This window comes from Anarhichas minor, unplaced genomic scaffold (genome assembly GCF_050575085.1).
Source record: "Anarhichas minor isolate MPS153535 unplaced genomic scaffold, ASM5057508v1 ptg000058l, whole genome shotgun sequence".
In the NCBI taxonomy this organism is placed as follows: domain Eukaryota; kingdom Metazoa; phylum Chordata; class Actinopteri; order Perciformes; family Anarhichadidae; genus Anarhichas; species Anarhichas minor.
The window spans coordinates 12,586,350-12,604,706 of NW_027466504.1; the positions used below are offsets into that span (position 1 = coordinate 12,586,350).

Here is an 18,357-nt window from a genome sequence, read left to right on the forward strand (position 1 = left end):
CTTCAATAAACAAAATGTTTTTTTTTCATGTGCTGTCTGGCAGTGAATTCTTTCATAGTTATTAAGTGTTAAATAGTATGGTTTTATATTTCAAGAAGACTTATTTTTGCACAGTCATTGTGAATCAGCTTACAAACACGTCGGGGTCAGTGCTTCAGACACCTAATGACATTTATTAGTTAATTGGATATTGCAGGATGCAACATTTAGTGATATAGGTTCCTCTATAAGCAATACTTTCATTAAACTAATTGCACTAATAATCTATCCATGACATTCATGTAGCCTGTGAAATTAATATTAAATTCTAAGATTGTTGATTGCTTTAGAGTCTATTAAAAGTCATATTTCTGGAACACATCAGGGCTCAGATGTAACTGTTCCATTTTTGTGCAGGAGCCCTGCAGTGCACTTACTTGTAGTATTAACCCAATTTCTAAAAACATGTTTTCCCCTTGGCACTACGGTTTATTGTGTATTAAATTACCATAATAAATAAATAAATAAATATAGAACAAAAAAGTGTGTACACTTTCTGAAGCCACTTAACGTACATTTAACCGGAGGATGCCGGCTCTGAGTATGTCTTGAATCAGTCCAGGACATCTGCTCCCCTCCTCAGAAACACTGACTGACACACTGTGCTCAGACACAAAAGAGCAGTTAGGAGGTCGCTACTAACATGACTCACTTTGCTGCAATCCATCTGGGGAAATGAATCACACGGGGCTAATGGTATGTACTCACCCTGCACAACAACCTACAGCTTCTTTTTTTCAACGTCTTTATGGAGCTGCATTGAAGTTAGTCGCATGAAAAAAAAAAAAAAAAAACACAGGCTAGAGATAACAGGGTTTCTGGTAAGGATTGTTAAAGAAGAAAATATTGCTTTTAATTTTCAGTAAAAAACAGCTCCAAATTTGTATTTAACTCTTGCATCCATGGTAATTGCCCAGAAGTCTACAGTACCCTCAAGTGAAAGAAATAACACAAGTAAAGAGGTGCTCTCATTAGAGTGCAGATCTCCACCAGGTGTGTCTGCAAGGACAACTGCTGTATTATGTGATTGAATGAATACAGCCCACAGTTGGCCATCCCCTCCGTCTAGACACCAACGGGCTGCGTCGTAAAACACACTTCAATCTCAAAAACAAGCGGCGATGAATGCCTGCAATTGGCTTAAGTCGTCGTATAATACACCTCATACAACCTTGTTAAAAACAAAATATAGCTCACTAAGCTGAATGCCCGCTTATCAGCAGCTGACTCGAGGCGAGACACAGCAGTGTGCGCACAAACACAGGAGCAGAATTGCTCGTTGACCGGAGCGGGGAAATGTGCTTCAGCATTCAGTGTGAACCCGACTTAAGACGGGCAGAAGAGGGTGTTTTGAGAAAGTGTAAGACATCGCAACCACCCGAGGACCTTCAACATGCAGCTAAACTGGGCACCCAAAATACAATGAAGATTGCTGCAGCAGAATGTGAGATTTGCCGCGGACAGACAGAGGTGCGCTGTGGGTGCTCACAAGCAGTCAAAACGCTGTTTTTAAACGGTGGGGGATTTTTTTTATCTGATACAGAACCAACAGATTACGGCCGAAGGTCCACAAAGTTGTATGACGACAGATACCTTTGAAAGATGGAACAGTTTAAAAACAAACTGGTTCCACCTTCAGTGAGAGTCTGTCAGAAACACACACAGACATACACACACATCCAAGGTGTATGTCTAGATTTTAGTATGTTTATGAACACACCATCACACACACACAACACATTTAAAGTCCATTGAGGAACAGAAGAATGTTCTTCAGGCTTTCCTCTTTTTCTTCTGCATTTTCTTTCCAGACAGCGCCCCCTTCTGGGCTCCTCTCACCATGCCCTGGAACTGGCCCTGCAGCTTGGCACGCTTTCTGTGCACACACAAAGAGTAAAACAAGTTAGCGTCCGACATTCCGGCAAACCAATTCCTTGTGAGAGAAGTTTATGAAATTCTACTCTAATGGTGTTTACCTTCGATTGAGCTGGGACTTCTTCAGAGGGATGTAAGCATACGGATCAGGCTTTCCTTTTTTCTTCACGTCTCCTTTTCCTTTCTGAGAGATGTAGGATGCAAGAACAGACATTCAGAACTTACGTTTCTAAGCAGCAACTCCTGCAGTGCGTGTTCCTGCATGCTGTCGGACTCACCTTTGACTTGTAGTCTGTTCCCGTGTCTTCTCTTCCTCCCAGAGGTCTGTGGATACCCGAGCCCCCAGCTGAGAGGAAAACATGTGCCGATTAGTCACATAAATCACAACACGTTATTGGTAGGCCAGGATAATATGGTCCTCCATTGTCTACGATATTCAACTATGCAACATCTGTTAATAATTTTGCACAATACTCAGTCCTTCTCTTTTTCCTTCTACATACTGAGCCGCATCGCATTGATGCGGTGCAAAAAAAAGTAGTAACATGCTAGCATACGTCTCCTTTTGTGTTTATATAAATGTAATCTGTGGTGCTGTTTGATTGCACCGTTAATGAGTGAACTGTTTTTGACTACAGTGAAAATAAAGTTTTAAAGTCTAAACACCAACAAACATGGATTGAAGCAGAATATTACGTAGATAAAAACGTGTGAATTTTAGCAACAAAATATAAACGGTGAACAGTTGATTGATCCGTTTTATTGATCTCAGTGTGTCCTATTATTGGAGTATTGCAACATATGCGTCTCCACTCCATAGATATTTATATCCATGTGCGTTTCTCTAGACAGATTTTTTTTTTTGGGCGATAAATTCGTACATCTTTGTTTTTCTGAAAACAATATCGTCCGTAGGGAAATGTTATTATCCCCCAAACATAGTCCTACCTTTATATTTTAGCTGGCGTTGAATGTCCATGTCCTCATCCAAGTTGTCATCATTAAACCTTCGTTTCTGTGACTTTTTCTGAGAGGGATTAAAAAAAACAACAGACGATTAATGAAAAACAGCAATAAAAATGTCTCTACAGCTACATAATTACTTTGCCACATGTACAAGTACTTACACTCTTGACTCCAGCCTCTTCTAGGATATCTTTCATCTCTCCCTCATCTGTAGGACAAGTTATAAGTTATTGTCACAGTCTGTTCAGACATAACAAAATGTACAAGACGGTTGGATTAACTACAGGACTCCTCTTACCGTCTTTGACATCCTCCTCGTCATCCTCTCGGATGATCAGCCGTCCGTCTGATGTCACCTTGAAGCCGTGCGCAACCGTGGCACTCTTTTTCGTCGCTGGGTTGGTGGCTGAGAAACAACAATAACTCATGTTAACAAATACCCCGACAGGATGTAGTAAGCTTTTTTTTTTTGTCTTGACAAATTTTAAATGCAGGCTCACCGAGCACTCTCTGGGAAACCTTGGGATCCAGGAAGTTAAGCGGGTCGTCTTCCTCTCCTTCTTTGAGCCAGGCCCGAGCTTTGTGCGGTTTGCCTGCTTTCTTCCGAGCATTACGAGCCTTCCCTTCATCCTCTGACATGTCACTGTCTGAGTCTGCAAGGATGTCCTCGATACTAGAGAGGAGAGGACAGGCGTTTTGTTAACAGAGCAAACGGGTAAAATATATGAGGGAAAGCAGGACTTTGTGTGGGGGAACAACGGCCTACCTTTGGCTCTTGGTTTTAGGCCCCTCCTCTTCGCTGTCGGAGTCGTCCTGTTGCTCTGCGGCCTGTTTCTTCCGCTTGGTGCGAGCGTCTGCCTTGCGGATGTTTGCAAGGACCTTGTGGTGTTCTGCAGGCAGCATGCTTTTCACCAGCTCAAAACTGGAAATACAGCAGATAATAAGACACATGCACAAAAATACACTCAGTGCAAGACACTGTAACATATAGAAGTGATGTTGTTGTAAATGTCCCACAGAAGACATCTGGTACCGTCGAGACATCCAGTGCACAACTGTCTGCATGTAAGTAGTGTCTTGATTATGACCAATCTTTAGCCTAAACTGTTTTTAAAATCAGATTAGGAGGAGTCAGCTGGGTTAAACAGCTGCTGCCATTATTAAACAAAGCACCCCTTTGTAAATGTTAGCATACTAATCAAATGCCAACATCTTCTAATACTTTCACTGCACAGTGCTTTAATCAGCTGTGTTTACAATAAAACTGTTTTGGTTCACTGGTAGCAGACAAACGAGCATTATTAGAACTAAACAGAATAAATCAGATGCATCCCTGATGATCAAATAACAGGTCCCAATCACAAATCAACTCTGTTCACTTCTTAGAATATAGAGAAAGACATTTGTTATCCAGGCTCCACATCATATGTCCACAACCACTTACAGAGCATGATTACATGCATTCATTTTGCTTGTTCTTTGTTGTTGTTAGCTGAATGTTCCCAGCTGATTCTTATCGTGTGTTTCAAAGGAGTAAAGGAAACCAGCACTTACCCAAACTTCCTGATGAACTTGGTAAAGATGTTCTTCAGCTTGGTTCTGAAGTGCCTCCTCACGTCGTCTTTGATGTTCCCAACTCCCTCCATCTGAACACAGAGAGTGAACTCTGTAATAAACGAGGGCACAACCGTCTCCTATAGTACAGCATCCATAATGCCGGTGCCTACCATGACGGTGGCGTGTGACGCCAGCGCCTTGGGGTCCATGATGAAGAGGATGACCTTGATGAAGCTTAAGGCGGCTTTGACAATCTCTCTGGTACGAGATGTCAGCAGCAGACACACATTGTGCAGCAGCTGCTCCCTGGTGGACACATCTATAGCGTCTGAAGAAGAAGAAGAAGAAGAAGCACCAGATTGAATCCACTCCACAAATACAAGCATTTAGAACACCAACAGGAAATTAGTGAAAGTCAGCAGACTTACCTTTATACTCAAACACCAGTCGAGTCAGCGCCAACACTGTGCAGGTGATCATAGTGACGGAGCCGGTGAGTCCTGCGTACACGAACACCAAGTACTGATCCATGGCATCTGGATCAGAGACAGACACTCAGTTATTATACTTAAAATCAAACGGTCAAAATGAGAAACTTGCTCACAAGAGGAGGAAGACGGGTGACTTACCTTTTGGGTCCCCACAGAAGCGGACAAATGCGTTTCCTATTTCCACCAGCAGACTGTAGGCGTTCTTACGCGCTCCAACCGACACCTCCTTGGTGCAAATGATCACCTGACAAAGAGAACAATCTCATGAAAATGGCAGCTATCAGTACTCACTGGGTTTGTTTGCAAGCACGTATTGGTGTTTGTACCTCTGGCAGCAGTGTCGTTATAAAGTCTTTGTGTTCTTCATTGAGCCTTTTCACTATGTGGATCAGACACTTCAGTCTCGGCTGATAAAGAGCAGAACAAGATGGATAGAATAGAGAGATATAATCAGACAGCACCGTAAATAAAGATATATATATACACAATTCCATCTCATGTCGGCTTTATTTTGTTTCTCCCTACACAGCAGTCTCACCCTCTTTGCTGGTGAGGAGGCATTTTTCAGAGTTTCGAGCAGGACGACTTTGAGCGTTTCCAGATTAGCCACGACAAACGATCTGCACTCGTCGCTCTCTCCTCCGCACATCTCCTCCAGCACACGGTACGCCTTCTTCTGCATGCCTGGCTCTTTGGTCTGGGGAAAAAAAACACACACAAAGATTAAAAAATGATAGATATTTAGGTTCAAAAGCTTTTAAATAAAACTGGACATGCCGTTGAGCACAATCTTTATACTCTTACCTCCAAATATGGCTTAACTAGCTCAAAGGTTTTAGTCATGGTGACCGCATCTACAGAGGGAGCCATGGCAACTACAAGGTCCATCATCGACAGCCTGAGAGGTAGAGATGTAAGAGTCAGTATAATGAAATGTACTCGATTCTAAAATACATAACAGACATTATTCTGTAGCAATAGATCCATACTCATGTCCTACCTTGTGAACTCAGTGGTGTCAGTGCTGCTCAATCTGTCGGTGGCTTTTTGCAGGAACGTGCCGATCATCTGAGGAGAATAATCTTGATAAGTGATACACCAGCACAAAAAAGAAAAGATGTCCCAATACATGAATGTCAAGCCATCCACTCCTGGCACACTTCAAAGTGTTCGGCATCTCAGTATTGACTTATAATACCAGTTAAATTATGTAAACAAACATTTTTGCAGCAGTATGTGAGAAAACTTAACTGACCGGTGTTTCGGTGACAGTCAGGTAGACCTTGATGGTGTCGAGCACAGCCATCCTGTAGGTGCCGGACTCTCCAGCTGCAGGCTGCTGGCCGTACACATTGAAAAGGATGGGCAGGAAGTTCTTGGAGAAGCGGCCCACTTCAGCTTTTTCTTCCTCTACAGACATTAAGCAGACACAAGCGGTTTTGGAATCATTTGATTCAAGAGGAAGTAGCAGCAGCAGTTTTTATATGTTGTCTCTCTCTCTCTCTCTGTGTGTGTGAAGACGTGCGTCTTCCTACCGGTGGAGCAGCTCTTGTTGACAACCGTGCGTAGAGCCTGGCACACCGTGAGCCTCAGGTCCGGCCGTTCATTAACAGCCACACCGAGTGTGCGGGCAATGCCTTTGAAGGATGCCAGCAGGTCCACAGGACATGTACAGAAGCCAGGAAGCATGGTCCAAATCTGAAAGAAAAGTACAGACATGCGCCTCTTAACAACTCATTCACTGGAACTCTTTCCTCCGAATACAAAGTTAAAGTCGGCGTAGAGCTAACCTGTATCTGTAATGTCTGGTAGACTCTGGCCTCAAGTTTCTGTCCTGCTTGCTCCAATTCTTCGGCTACAACACAAAATGTCATCAGTTAATACACATAAACAGTGAATCCAGCATCACAGTGGACCGTCGCGCATATGTTTACCTCTCTGCTTGAGTGTAGAGGCCAGAGGGAGGAAGTAAGAAGAGAAGAAACCAAGGTGAGTGTTCTTCACGTGATCCCGTATGACTGGGATCAGCCAACTGCGTGGGAACTCCAAGTCATCCCTGGTGGGGAAAAAACAACAAAACATAGTCAGTTAAACCACTATAATGACAAGAAGACCGCTCCCCATCACGTGTGTGTGTGTGTGTGCGTTTCCATGGTATTTGCACTTACTCGTAGCCGGTGATGTTGAGAGGCACAGCACCCAGCACAACTTCAGGCCCCATGCTCTCTACAGCTCCTCCTACAGCCAGGTCCAACTCACCGCTGAAGGGGAAATGAGGAGTGGAGCGCAGGTCTGCCAGAGACTGCAGGGACTGTCAAAAGGACACGACACAGAGACTCAGGCAAACTGTGAACTTGCTCTCCTCACATAGTGATCTACGAATGTCTGTGTGTCTATACCTTGGTCATGATGGGGTGAGCTTGTTTCCCTGCTGCTCGATAGAAGCAACCCAGGATCTGCAGCACAAATGGCCAGGAGACATGGAAGCGATACGACAATCCTTCTTCTACGATACTGAAACACACAGCCACAATTATCACGATGAGCATTTTACATGTAGTCGCTGCGTAGAAGAAGGGGAAAGACTGAGATTGGTTAACAGTTCGGGAGCTTACAGAAACATTTTGCAGACATAGGAGGGGTTCCCGGCGGAGGCTGTGGCAGAGATCATTCCCATTCCCTCCATGTGAGGGGCGACACATTCAGTTAACAATGTCTGAAACAGATAAACATAAATAAATCACCATACACTGTGACATTTCTTTTGGAAAAGACAACTTTTTTGTAAAATTCCCAGTGAGTTAGGAGGATTTAATTATTTAGCAGACTACCCAGTCTCTAATCCCAATCCAGAAATACCCCCCTGAGCCTAGACAAACACGCTCTGTCAACTTTGAGTTCCTCAATGTGGATGGATCACTTCTTTACCTTTAGTGTATTGGTGGCTGCAGAAACCACCTGCGTATGAGGCGACAACAGGCAGGACATGGCTGCAGAGAAGAGGCGAGGGAGGTGACCCAAACTCAGAGAACTCGGCAAACTACACGAAGACACACAAACGGTTGAACCACAAACGACTGGCTATTCTGATTAGAAAACACGCAATTACACGATGACGAGAAAGGATTTATGATTCTGTCGCAAGGAATCAGGTTATTACCCCGCCAAGTGAACATGTGCTTTCTCCATGACCGCGAGCCAAGCCAGCAGAGGCTGCAAGTCATTCTCACTGGGCAGATAGTCGTACAGAGCCTGAGGATGAGAAACGACGTATTAGCTTCCACAACACATTCCGCGTTAGGATTTTGAGTCATTTGTTTTGTTTGTATTCGCTCACCGTGATGATCTGCGCGTTGAGTTCTGGTGAGAGGGTTGAGGCGTTTGGCTTGCTGCTGAATAGCCTATGAAAGGCCTGCATGGCACTAGCGGTCACCAGCTACAGTCAGAAACATAGCAGCCATGTTAAGAACTACACTTGAGCATCCATGTGGATGAACAAAGGGCATCTGGCTGCACCTATGGATGTTTCTGTGCTCTCACCACATGGCTGAGTGTCATCACTCGCAGCAGAGTCTCACAGCAGGACTTGACAGCTCCCAGAGGAAATGTCCCCATCAACTCCTTCAGAAGACCCAGCACATGAAGGGTGGTGGTGTCCTCTTTGCTGCCTGAGGGGGGAAACAAATAAGACATAAACTACAACTTGCTGCACAAGCACAAACTCATATTAACTATTTTACCTTCCCACAGCAAGACCAAACAAATAGTAGTCTTACCTCCTGCCTGCTCCATTTCTTTCATGCAGAACTTGGCTGTGGTCGCTGCAGCAGGGTGATGGGTCGGGGCATTGTCTGTAAACAGGAAGTCACTACCTCTGAGAATGGAGCACACTCCTTGCTGTGCTGCTTTACGGACCTGAGAGGAGAAAGGGGACATGAAATTAAACTGGGTACAAATGTCAGCATCTCATTCAACATGTAATACTTGTGAGGCAGCTATTAGCAGGCGGGCGAGACGGACCTTGGGCTTGCTGTGCACTGTGAAGCTGAGAAGGCCGTGGTAAGCCTGAAGAGTAGACGGGTAAGTCCAGACAGACGCATCCTGCTTCCTCACCAGAGTGGCCAGGCATGACAGGATCTATAGATGCACAAATGTCAAACTCAATATATGCTGCAGTTTTGGTCAGTGAAATAAAAAGACAAACGGAGACAAACCCACTCACCCATCTCAGAGCCGAGGCCGTCTCATACATGGCCTGTTTTGACATGATGTCCATCAGAGCCTTGGTGGTGTCCGAGAACTTAGACATGAGCACCGGAGTGGGAACCCTGGTGAACACAAAACACCAATAAGATGAACAACAAGTTTTTTTTTTTTTTAAGTAGCCTTGACATGAATGGGAGTTTCATTTTTGGCGACAAAAGTTGTTAAAAGTCCCACCGCTTCATGACGAGGTTGAGAAGGTACGCCACTGCAGCCTGAGACTCTGCTGAATCCACAACTTCCAGTGTGGTCATCTACAGAAAGCACAGACACACCAAGGCTCACCATCACCTTCAACGCACCACAAGGTATTCGGTAATGTCTTAGTAAATGTTTGTGTATTTAAAGGGCAGCACTCACCAAAGCAGCAAAGTATTCGGTTTCTGTCTCCTTCCCTCCTTGACTTCGGATCACCTCAGTAACAGCTGCCAACACTGCGCAGATCTGTGAGGCACATTAACGTTACAGCTACAAGGACATCTCAGCGTCTTGGATTCCCAAGTATATATTTGTTAGTAATGTTGGCATTCTCAGATCAACTTATAGAAATGTCATCAACTTCTCAGAGCTACCCTCAATGTTTTGACTCTTTAAAAACAAGAGGTTTGCTGGCATTACAGTCAGCCGTATACAGCTATGTATTCATGGGGTGTTGTGAATAAATGACCTATCTTCGGTGTGATGCCTACCTCTTTGTGAGCAGCTGAATTGGACTCCCAGTAGCGCTGCACCTTTCTGAAGGTCAGGTTGGAGCAGTCCGACAGGCCGCTGAGGAAGGTGCCCGAGGTCCTTTCTGAAAAAGCCGCATCTGGCTCCTCTTCCATACGGGCATCTTTACGGCTACCGAGCTCCAGCGGACCGACCTGCAGATCATTGTGTAGCTTAAGAGCATCAACCGTTAGGTCGCTCTTTTCTGTGGTGGGGGGGGGGGGGACAGAGAGGCACAACACAATCACACAGTCTGCATTGTAACTTTGATCCAACTAAGTGTGCATTTCACATGCTGATGATAAGCCTGAAGGGAATAAGCCCCCAAAAATAGGATGAAGTGACGCTTGGTGCAGCACAGTCCTGACAAAGCTTCACCAAGTAGGCCTAACAAGTAGGCCTATCTCGTGATGTCTATGGGCTATATATGTGGCCAGCAGTCATTAACTGCCATGGATTCACAACCAAATATTAAATATGAAGACATGATTATTTGGGTACCCTGAAATTGGAGGATCGTGTACAGGTAGACTATAATACATAAACTGTTCACCCAACGTGTGGATGTAAACAGCATCAATTTACAGCTGAAAGTATTCCTAAATACATTTAAAGTGTAATGTGCTGGAGTACAGAGCCATGTGTGTTTATCTGGCAAAATACGTACAAACGTTGTATTATTATTGCCGGAGCTGTTTATTTCAGGGTGGTGACGTTGCCTGTATAGCATCAGCACAAATGGAGTCATCTTAATTTATCGACACAGTTAAACAGTGTCTCTCTCTCTCTTTCGGCCACACACACACACAGCAGTTGTTATCATGTAAAACCAACAACTGCACTGAGCGACACGTTGTCTCAACAGACCGACGGTTAAAAACAGAAAGATAGGCAGTTAGATTTTCCGCTGACAACTTGTGCAGATTGCAGATGAACATTTAATGGCGCAGCATATACAGTTAGCCTGGGCAGTTGCAAGTTAAATGGCTGACGCTAGCTAACGTTAGCACTAGCCACAGACCCACGTGTAACGTGAACTGGAAGCTTACCGGTGGGTCGGCTGAAGAAGCGGCTTTTAGCAGCCTGCCGATAACGACTCGTCTGCGGGTTTGAGTCGCTACTGTGTCCTTTCTTCCACCGTTTGAGTTTAGACCCCGTCCCAGATCGCAGTTTCCCCGATTTGACCATTTTTTGGGGTTAAAATAGTCCCGTTACTGCCAACTGTCTGTGCAGCTCCAGTTGAAGCTGTCGCTTATCGAATTACGTCACGGGTGTGCTCTCCTCACGTGCCTGACCAACCTGACCATGATTGTTGCTTTGCCAGTAGATGGCGCTGTGCAGCACAAAACGACACTCACGCAACATAACAAAAACGTCTTCATGTCAGCTGAGCAACCATTATCTGCTGCGGCTGGATGCTTAGTGCCTAATAATCAGGAAAATGGAGAATGATTTTAAATTTACAATATTTATTGATAAGTTATTCAAGTACAGTGAGCATCATATTGTACACAAGACTACAGTATCTTGTTTGGAGTGATGAAATAAAAAAACAAACCTCATCTCTTATTACCTTTTAGAAAGGTGCCTTCATTACATTCCGTGTCCTAATTACAAATATACAGGTGTGAATTGAAAATGTAGTGTGCACATAGTTACTTGACCAAACAACACATATGGAAACAGATATTTACATTTTTTTTTTCTCTACAGTTTTCGGCCATCCCTATCCTACTTCTCAGATCGCATGACAGAAATCTTTAAAAAAGAAAAAAAAAGGGAATGCATTTTCCTTATTCGGACCCCCGGGTGAACCATATTCAGTTGAAGCACAAGTACAAACACACAAGACGAGGAGGGTGACCCGTGTAAACAATAGAGCTGATGTCCACACAAACAGACAGACATACACTGGGATGTGCATCTTAGGACTCTACCGTTAATCTAAAGTGTTACAGTGCTTTTCAATATTCTTACTTCATTTGGAAAAAGGAAAGAAATACAAAAAGGAGCCATATAAAAGCAATAATTTCTTATATAAAAATGTACACAAAATCCACTGCAGTGCCAACTGGAAAATGATTACAAGCCCTACTTCTGCACCCCCTCTCTGGCACGTCCTTTATATTTTCCTCTCTTCAAAGCCCTCTGTCTCACTCATCAGTTAACTATGACTGGAGAGTTCATATTGACAATGACTTGAACGACAAAGTCCTTCTGGATCTTGGCATCTTGAAGACGAGTCTTGTCAGTCAGGAGCTTCCCGGAAAAGAACCACCTCTGGCGGGTCACGCCAATTTCTTCCTGTTCTTCCAATTGTTTCTTGAGCTCAGCGATGGAGTCCGCCATGCTGGCGGTCAGACGCACATCCTCTCCTAAGGAAACAACAAGGCATAAATAGAGTTGACGCATATTTCTAAACACGCTGTGAGACACTGAAAAGCTATGAATTCTAAACTGGTCCCCAGTCTAGATGAGTCAAGATGCGATGAAATGCCGTATGCATGCAATCTGTGTAACATGTAGTTATGTCGATTTTAATGTCATATTATACATAAATTATATACTATAGGCCATGTTGGGTGTTTTTTTTACCTGTTGACAATCGAACCCGCAGCTGGAACTCTTGTCTGCAAGGAGGAGGTTGAGCTTGTTTTTGTGTGGCGTCAGAGACTTTGCTCTCACTGGATGTTTCAGAGATTAGGTTGACAGGCGGGGCTAAAGTGTAGGCCGGGAGCTGGTAGCGGTTGCCAAGTTCATCATAACTCTCTGTGAGGGAACCTGCAGAGGAACAAATAGAAAACATAAACACCGGTTTCCAAAAATCTTTCTACCAGTAACAGTAACTCACTTTAACCCTCATACTTAAACCCCTTCTCTAATCCAATAAACCACGGACAGCATACGTTCACATTTACATTATATTTACTTACATTTACATCAACAACACCAGTGTCCTTGAACTACACGCTTAAAAGCAAAAGCACTCTTGTGCGTGAGTAGATAAATAGGCAAGAACAGAGTGTTTTTTTCCACCTAGCTCTGCTATGGCTTTCTGTGCACCAATCCATTCACAGAGGTCACGTAGCACTGTGGCTATTATGTAACTATTACAGCAGTAATCTCTGAACAACTGATGCATGGCATTCTGAAACTTGTCCTTTGATATTTTGAGAACATTGAGTTTATGCATTTGGGCCGGAAGTTCCAGGACATTTACAGCTCACAATTGATAGCTGGATGAAGCACATTTCCAGATCTAAAGGGGTACGTGTGTGTGTGTGTGTGTGTGTGTGTGTGTGTGTGTGTGTGAGTGTGTTCATACCGTGTGGCAGAGTAATGCAGGCTCCATCCACTATAGCCTGTGCTAGTTCCAGGTCATTGCACTCTGCAGCCAGGGCTGCTGCTCTGAGTGCGTCCCAGATCTCTTTTCGTCCATCAAAGGCGGGAGCCGTATCCCAAAACTCATCCCTCTTACTCCTCAGCTGGCCCTCCGTCATCGGGTACTCACTCTTCCACTTTGGACGTTCCTTCTTGAGGGGCTCATGACGTCCTGAAAGCAAAAGCAAGGCAGAGTTCAATCTGATATAAAGACTAATCTAAGAACCGATGAAAAAGACTGTAACGCGATATCATAAGGGCTATGCATTGCTGGACAGTCATGTAAACAATTTTTAGTTTTTAAAAAGGTAGCAGAAACTAGAGAAACTTTATAAACATAATGACATAATGGCGGCAACTGAGTTACTGTAAAAGGATTATAGGGCAGTTAAACCATTTATTTGGTAGTGAAGTTCTGAGAAACCTGGAGAAGGTTGCCGGGTTCACTCAGGCCATCAGATCTTTACCATTACCTCATGCACGCTTGAGTCTCAAGAAATATTTTGTGTAATTTAAATGTGTTACTAATATATTTCCCTAAGCAGAGCTATAATTTATGACAAAAGAAATTACAAAAAACATTTTAAATGTTAACCTCTTTGAACTTTAAGAGCATAGTATCACTGAAGACAAATAATTTATATGAGAAGAAACATTTCCCAATATAATACAAGATACATTCTAGAAGATAAATGCTTCAAATGTACTTTAACATTATTGTTTTGTGTACACTTGGTCATGAACACCAGTGAGGTCAGACAAGAAAGAGGAGGCTCATCTTGAGACCATACTGAAGGATCTTTAGTAAATGCACAATGTGTACACCCCCTTGCGTCTGTGATATTCAACACTATCTCCTTTGCTATACAGGCTTAGTAACGCTAAGTGCTATTATGCATGGAAACGCTCTTTGTTACAACTCCGACAACACATAAACCCAGCAACTTTATACACCTGCTGCAGGTATTTACATGCTGGCGTATACGTAATATCCACTGTACCAGCATACCAAGAAAGTACATTTGATGCACAGAGGGAGGAGAATCAAAGTGATTATTTATAGCGTTGTGGATTACTGCAGTGATTGGTAACACGTGTGCACTGGCAGGCACTCACACACAAGCACGCACACAGTGGATTATAGGCAGTAATCAGACGCCACACAACAAGATTTATCTGCCCCTATCCCATAAGGCATTGGTTGGAGAGATGAGCGCTCTTTGACCAATGAAAGCGAGCAGAAATACTCAGAGACTATTACAAGTCTAAAAAAAACAAACCACAAGGAAATACAAACACAAAGCCTCTGCAACTCAATTATCACTCTAAGCCTCACTGCAATCAAATACTGTATATATTCTGATGTGACATGTTTCAGAACTAGAGTAAATGTCTGCATCTGTTAATTAGGTTGGGCATGAGGTGCCATTTTCCAGAATTTAATGGTTTGCTATGTCATTAATAATGCAGGCCACCATATAACGATAAATGTCACACCGTGACCTTTAGAGATGAGCTTCAGGTTTCCAGTTTGGATAGGTGTATTGTTTACATGTGTGCCTGCATATGCATTCCTTCAGAAGTACACAATTTACACATTTTATCATTTACCTTTTCGTTTACATATTAGTAATAAAAGGCACAGATTTAGTATCAAATAAACGTTTTTGTTATGTAAATGAAAATTCCATAATGTCTACTTATCCAGCATAAACATGGGTTTCTAGTCTCCAAGTCCACTTTTGTTATTGTTGACAGGCAGCAAAGGACTGCATGAACAGGCCAGCCAAACAAATGCAAATATTATCTGGAGTCCTAACAAGCAACCTGACTGACAGAGACTGGAAGGTAATTTGAAGTTGCTCTGATCTGTTGTGTGATGACAACTTACATTTCAAGTCATGACGTTTGAAAGAACGAACATGGCCAACAGCACAACTGAACACAACATGCTTGATTTGAGCTCGTCCTGGTTGTAAGTATAGTTGTAAAACATTACTGTGGGCACCTTTTTTGGTTTGGTTCTGTGTTACAATATTTGAAAAATATTTTATCCACCTCCTTACTGTTGTAGGTCAGTGAGCCTGACTGTGTACTGTGCAGTGTGAGTGTACAGATCAGCCAAGTTTATTTTCCTCAATTTTGAACATTTCTGGTGGATCGGAAAACTACCAACTAAGTTATACCAAAACAGAAATCAACCAAGCTTCTGTCATGTAAACTAAAGCGTGATTTTATGGATATTATTATTGCTGCATTATTTCTATATACTATTTTAATAACCACTACTAGTAGTTGTAATAGGGGTAGTATTTCAGTGTTCAGCATGTGGATTACAAACAGCACAGATGGATTGATGAACACATACTGGAAAAAAAACATTAACTCAGAAACATCAGCATCTAAGTTAATAAGCAAACATCTCCTAAACATCAGCACTGCAACGCTAACTGAATTGATTGTCTCACATCTCCATCAAAGTGACCCCAGTGTACCCTTTTCCGTGAACGCATACATTTCAGTTAGAGGCAGCAACGTGGATGCTGTCAATCTTTTTGTTTTTCATGTATTTTAAACCATTTGTTTTATTTACACATTTACAGTATACATTATTTGTTGCCCTAACAGTCATAGAATAACAACAGCACCGGCAATTTGAACTCAACACACACAAAAACAAAATTATGGCCGAACAAATGTGGCACAACAGCGCACATGTGAAAACAGGAAACACGAAAGTACACGTTTCAGCCCACACAAAAATCTATACTTACTTTTCAGCAAAATCTTAAAGGGTGCATTTGGCACTTGATAGTAGTTGTATTCCCTGGAGTTGGGTACTCCCATAGCTGTTCTTACTCTGAGGGTTGATGTGAGTCAGTTAAAAGTCCACATGAGTGACCTAAAGACACCAACCCTCGAGGAAAAGGACAGCCCTGCTGCGTCCAAACAGCTTGTTGCAACAGGTAGGCAGCCACCTGGTCAAGTTTGCCACGATGTGCAGACTCCGTCGTTACACTTCCCCAGTTGATTTTGAAATGACCACACTCCTTCCACTTACATCCCTTCTAATAACAAATACTTAAAAACCCCAAAATACCACTGGATCAGTTCATTGAGGTGAGAGTACGTTTGGTGTCCTAACCAGAAGGTTACTTCTTTAGGCGTAATCCCATCAGCTCTGTTTGGAGACAGGATAGAAATACCCAAAGGCAACACGCTAAACCTGATTACCAGATAATAAACCCTTGTCAGACCATTACAGGAGAAGCTACTGTACTTCTGCGAACTGACCCCAGCAGATTATTGTTTTTCCTTCGTGAAGGCTCATATGAATAAATGCAAATCTGTCGCTCAGATGCTGCATTTCCACAGCTAATAGCCAGCCAGTTCATTACAGAGGCCTTCTGTGTTTGTGTCTCACGAAAGCAGGTCTGAGCATGTGAACATGATCTGTGAGGTCATGTAATTTCACAGCAGGTTGACATAAGGCAAGTCATGCACCAAGTAGGTCAAACTTTGATCTGAAAACTCTGTGTGCGGGCAACTGCTGCTGCCCCATGCATAATGTATGACAATCCAGCTGAGTGCACTGCCACGTCTGTCCACAAGGAATGGACCGACCAGTGTTTGTGTGTAACACTGTTGAATCAGCGCAGGTCCTCAGCACAGATTACACAATGACTTATGTCATGAGGCCTGACGTATTTAACGCCCGAGACAGACAGGAAGCGCTCAGACAGAGAAACACGTCATTGCAACAGCTGGGGTGGAGGAACCCCAACCTGCATTTTATCACAAATACATGAATTGTTGAGGCTTCATCTTCTCATGAAAACGTCCTGGTTCTGACAATCTGTCCTGACATAATTATGTGTTTTATGTAACATAGGATGGGTATTGCATAACACAACATTTGAACGCATTGCAGAAGCCATTTACCTTAAGCTATAACAACATAATAATCTAATGTAATAGAACAGGGCTAGGCCCTTTAGAATATTTGCAGGTTCCCTTAAACTCATTGTCCTTTCATCTCACTTGCAACAGCACTCAAAAAAAAAAAATAATGCATACAAATAATGTCTTATTATGAATTTCGGGTTAAAGGACATCATCACAAATGTTTAAATCACTTCTATTTGTGCAGCAGTGTTTACGAGGCTGCAGTCCAACGTGTTCCAGCTTCTTACCTCCACGTTTTTTGCTTCTTGTCGAGCTTCGGGCACTCCCTTGTCCATCCATCGTACTCCTCCCCACACAGCCTCCCATCACTGTCCCTATGATCAACACCAAGGAGAAAAAGACATTTGCCATATAAATACTTTGAAATGCATATCTGACCACGTCGGATAAATAAACCGTTAATGGCGATATGAAATGAATTGCCTTATATGAAAAACATCATCAGGGAATAATGACAGCTCAGCACTCCTTGTTCCTGTGAGGTCAGACAAGCTGCGATGTTTACGTCACGTGTACTGCCAGCTGACGGGGGCACGCGTCTGAACCTTATGCCGCCGTTGCTCAGATTTTTCCAATCACATATTAAAAATGCGTTTATACCAGATAACAATTATTGTTAGCCGTTTGCAATTTAAAATATGTAGACTACTTCTGATGGGATTTAATGAATCTTATTTTTATCTTTTTTTTTAAACAAACAGCTGTAATTAATTTTACCTACCGGAAATCCAGTCTGCTAAATTATGCATTCTTCTGCAGTTTGCTTGCCACATCCGAACTTGCTTCCAAGTGAAGTTATCACCCTGACGCGACGCGAGATGCGAGTCAGCAGGTTGACAGGCTGATATCTGTGCGGGGCTGGCGGGCTGGTGAGTAGTCTGGCCCCGCAGAGCCTCCAGGAAGTCTCAACAGCGTGTCCAAAAATATACAGCAATCAATTCCCGTAGTCCCCCATAATCATAATGAATGCAGCTCACCCACGCAATCCGTTGGCACTGGTCTAGAACATAGGTCTAGAATTAAATCCTTATCGGTCTCCACGCATGCGCAGTTTACAGCAAGTTCTCTATCCTGCTTCCTTCAAGCTCATCAGAATAAAAGCGGGGATTGA

The 18,357-nt window shown here is 43.2% G+C and overlaps 2 protein-coding genes across 2 annotated transcripts; both read right to left on the minus strand.

Moving 5' to 3' along the window:
- Positions 1-153: 153 nt before the first annotated feature.
- Positions 154-11,158, minus strand: rrp12 (ribosomal RNA processing 12 homolog). The gene is made up of 34 exons (XM_076077043.1): positions 10,949-11,158; positions 9,881-10,104; positions 9,552-9,635; positions 9,369-9,445; positions 9,151-9,256; positions 8,949-9,065; positions 8,705-8,843; positions 8,469-8,596; positions 8,266-8,364; positions 8,089-8,180; positions 7,857-7,968; positions 7,544-7,644; positions 7,328-7,442; positions 7,097-7,239; positions 6,863-6,984; positions 6,719-6,783; positions 6,464-6,626; positions 6,184-6,338; positions 5,929-5,996; positions 5,733-5,826; positions 5,467-5,625; positions 5,255-5,335; positions 5,067-5,172; positions 4,866-4,973; positions 4,608-4,765; positions 4,435-4,526; positions 3,647-3,802; positions 3,381-3,553; positions 3,179-3,286; positions 3,042-3,088; positions 2,863-2,941; positions 2,193-2,260; positions 2,016-2,098; positions 154-1,915 (listed from the first exon to the last, which is right to left on the minus strand). The coding sequence occupies exons 1-34, from the start codon at positions 11,085-11,087 to the stop codon at positions 1,813-1,815; spliced, it is 3,864 nt and encodes a 1,287-aa protein (XP_075933158.1). The 5' UTR covers positions 11,088-11,158; the 3' UTR covers positions 154-1,812.
- Positions 11,159-12,059: 901 nt separating this feature from the next.
- On the minus strand, positions 12,060-18,140 carry ubtd1a (ubiquitin domain containing 1a). The gene is made up of 5 exons (XM_076077222.1): positions 17,968-18,140; positions 17,474-17,560; positions 13,225-13,452; positions 12,495-12,680; positions 12,060-12,274 (listed from the first exon to the last, which is right to left on the minus strand). The coding sequence occupies exons 1-5, from the start codon at positions 18,017-18,019 to the stop codon at positions 12,060-12,062; spliced, it is 768 nt and encodes a 255-aa protein (XP_075933337.1). The 5' UTR covers positions 18,020-18,140.
- Between the last annotated feature and the right edge of the window lie 217 nt (positions 18,141-18,357).

What these genes read in the sequence shown, in the direction of transcription:
- ubtd1a (XM_076077222.1), bottom strand. Translation starts at nt 18,019, where the DNA reads ATGTGGCAAGCAAACTGCAGAAGAATGCATAATTTAGCAGACTGGATT. An exon ending in CTGCATTACTCTGCCACACG is followed by an intron (nt 12,681 to 13,224) that starts GTATGAACACAC and finishes GTTCCTCTGCAG; the next exon opens with GTTCCCTCACAGAGAGTTAT. An exon ending in GCGGGTTCGATTGTCAACAG is followed by an intron (nt 12,275 to 12,494) that starts GTAAAAAAAACA and finishes TTGTTTCCTTAG; the next exon opens with GAGAGGATGTGCGTCTGACC.
- rrp12 (XM_076077043.1), bottom strand. Translation starts at nt 11,087, where the DNA reads ATGGTCAAATCGGGGAAACTGCGATCTGGGACGGGGTCTAAACTCAAA. An exon ending in GACACCACTGAGTTCACAAG is followed by an intron (nt 5,827 to 5,928) that starts GTAGGACATGAG and finishes TCTACCTCTCAG; the next exon opens with GCTGTCGATGATGGACCTTG. An exon ending in ACTGGTGTTTGAGTATAAAG is followed by an intron (nt 4,766 to 4,865) that starts GTAAGTCTGCTG and finishes CTTCTTCTTCAG; the next exon opens with ACGCTATAGATGTGTCCACC.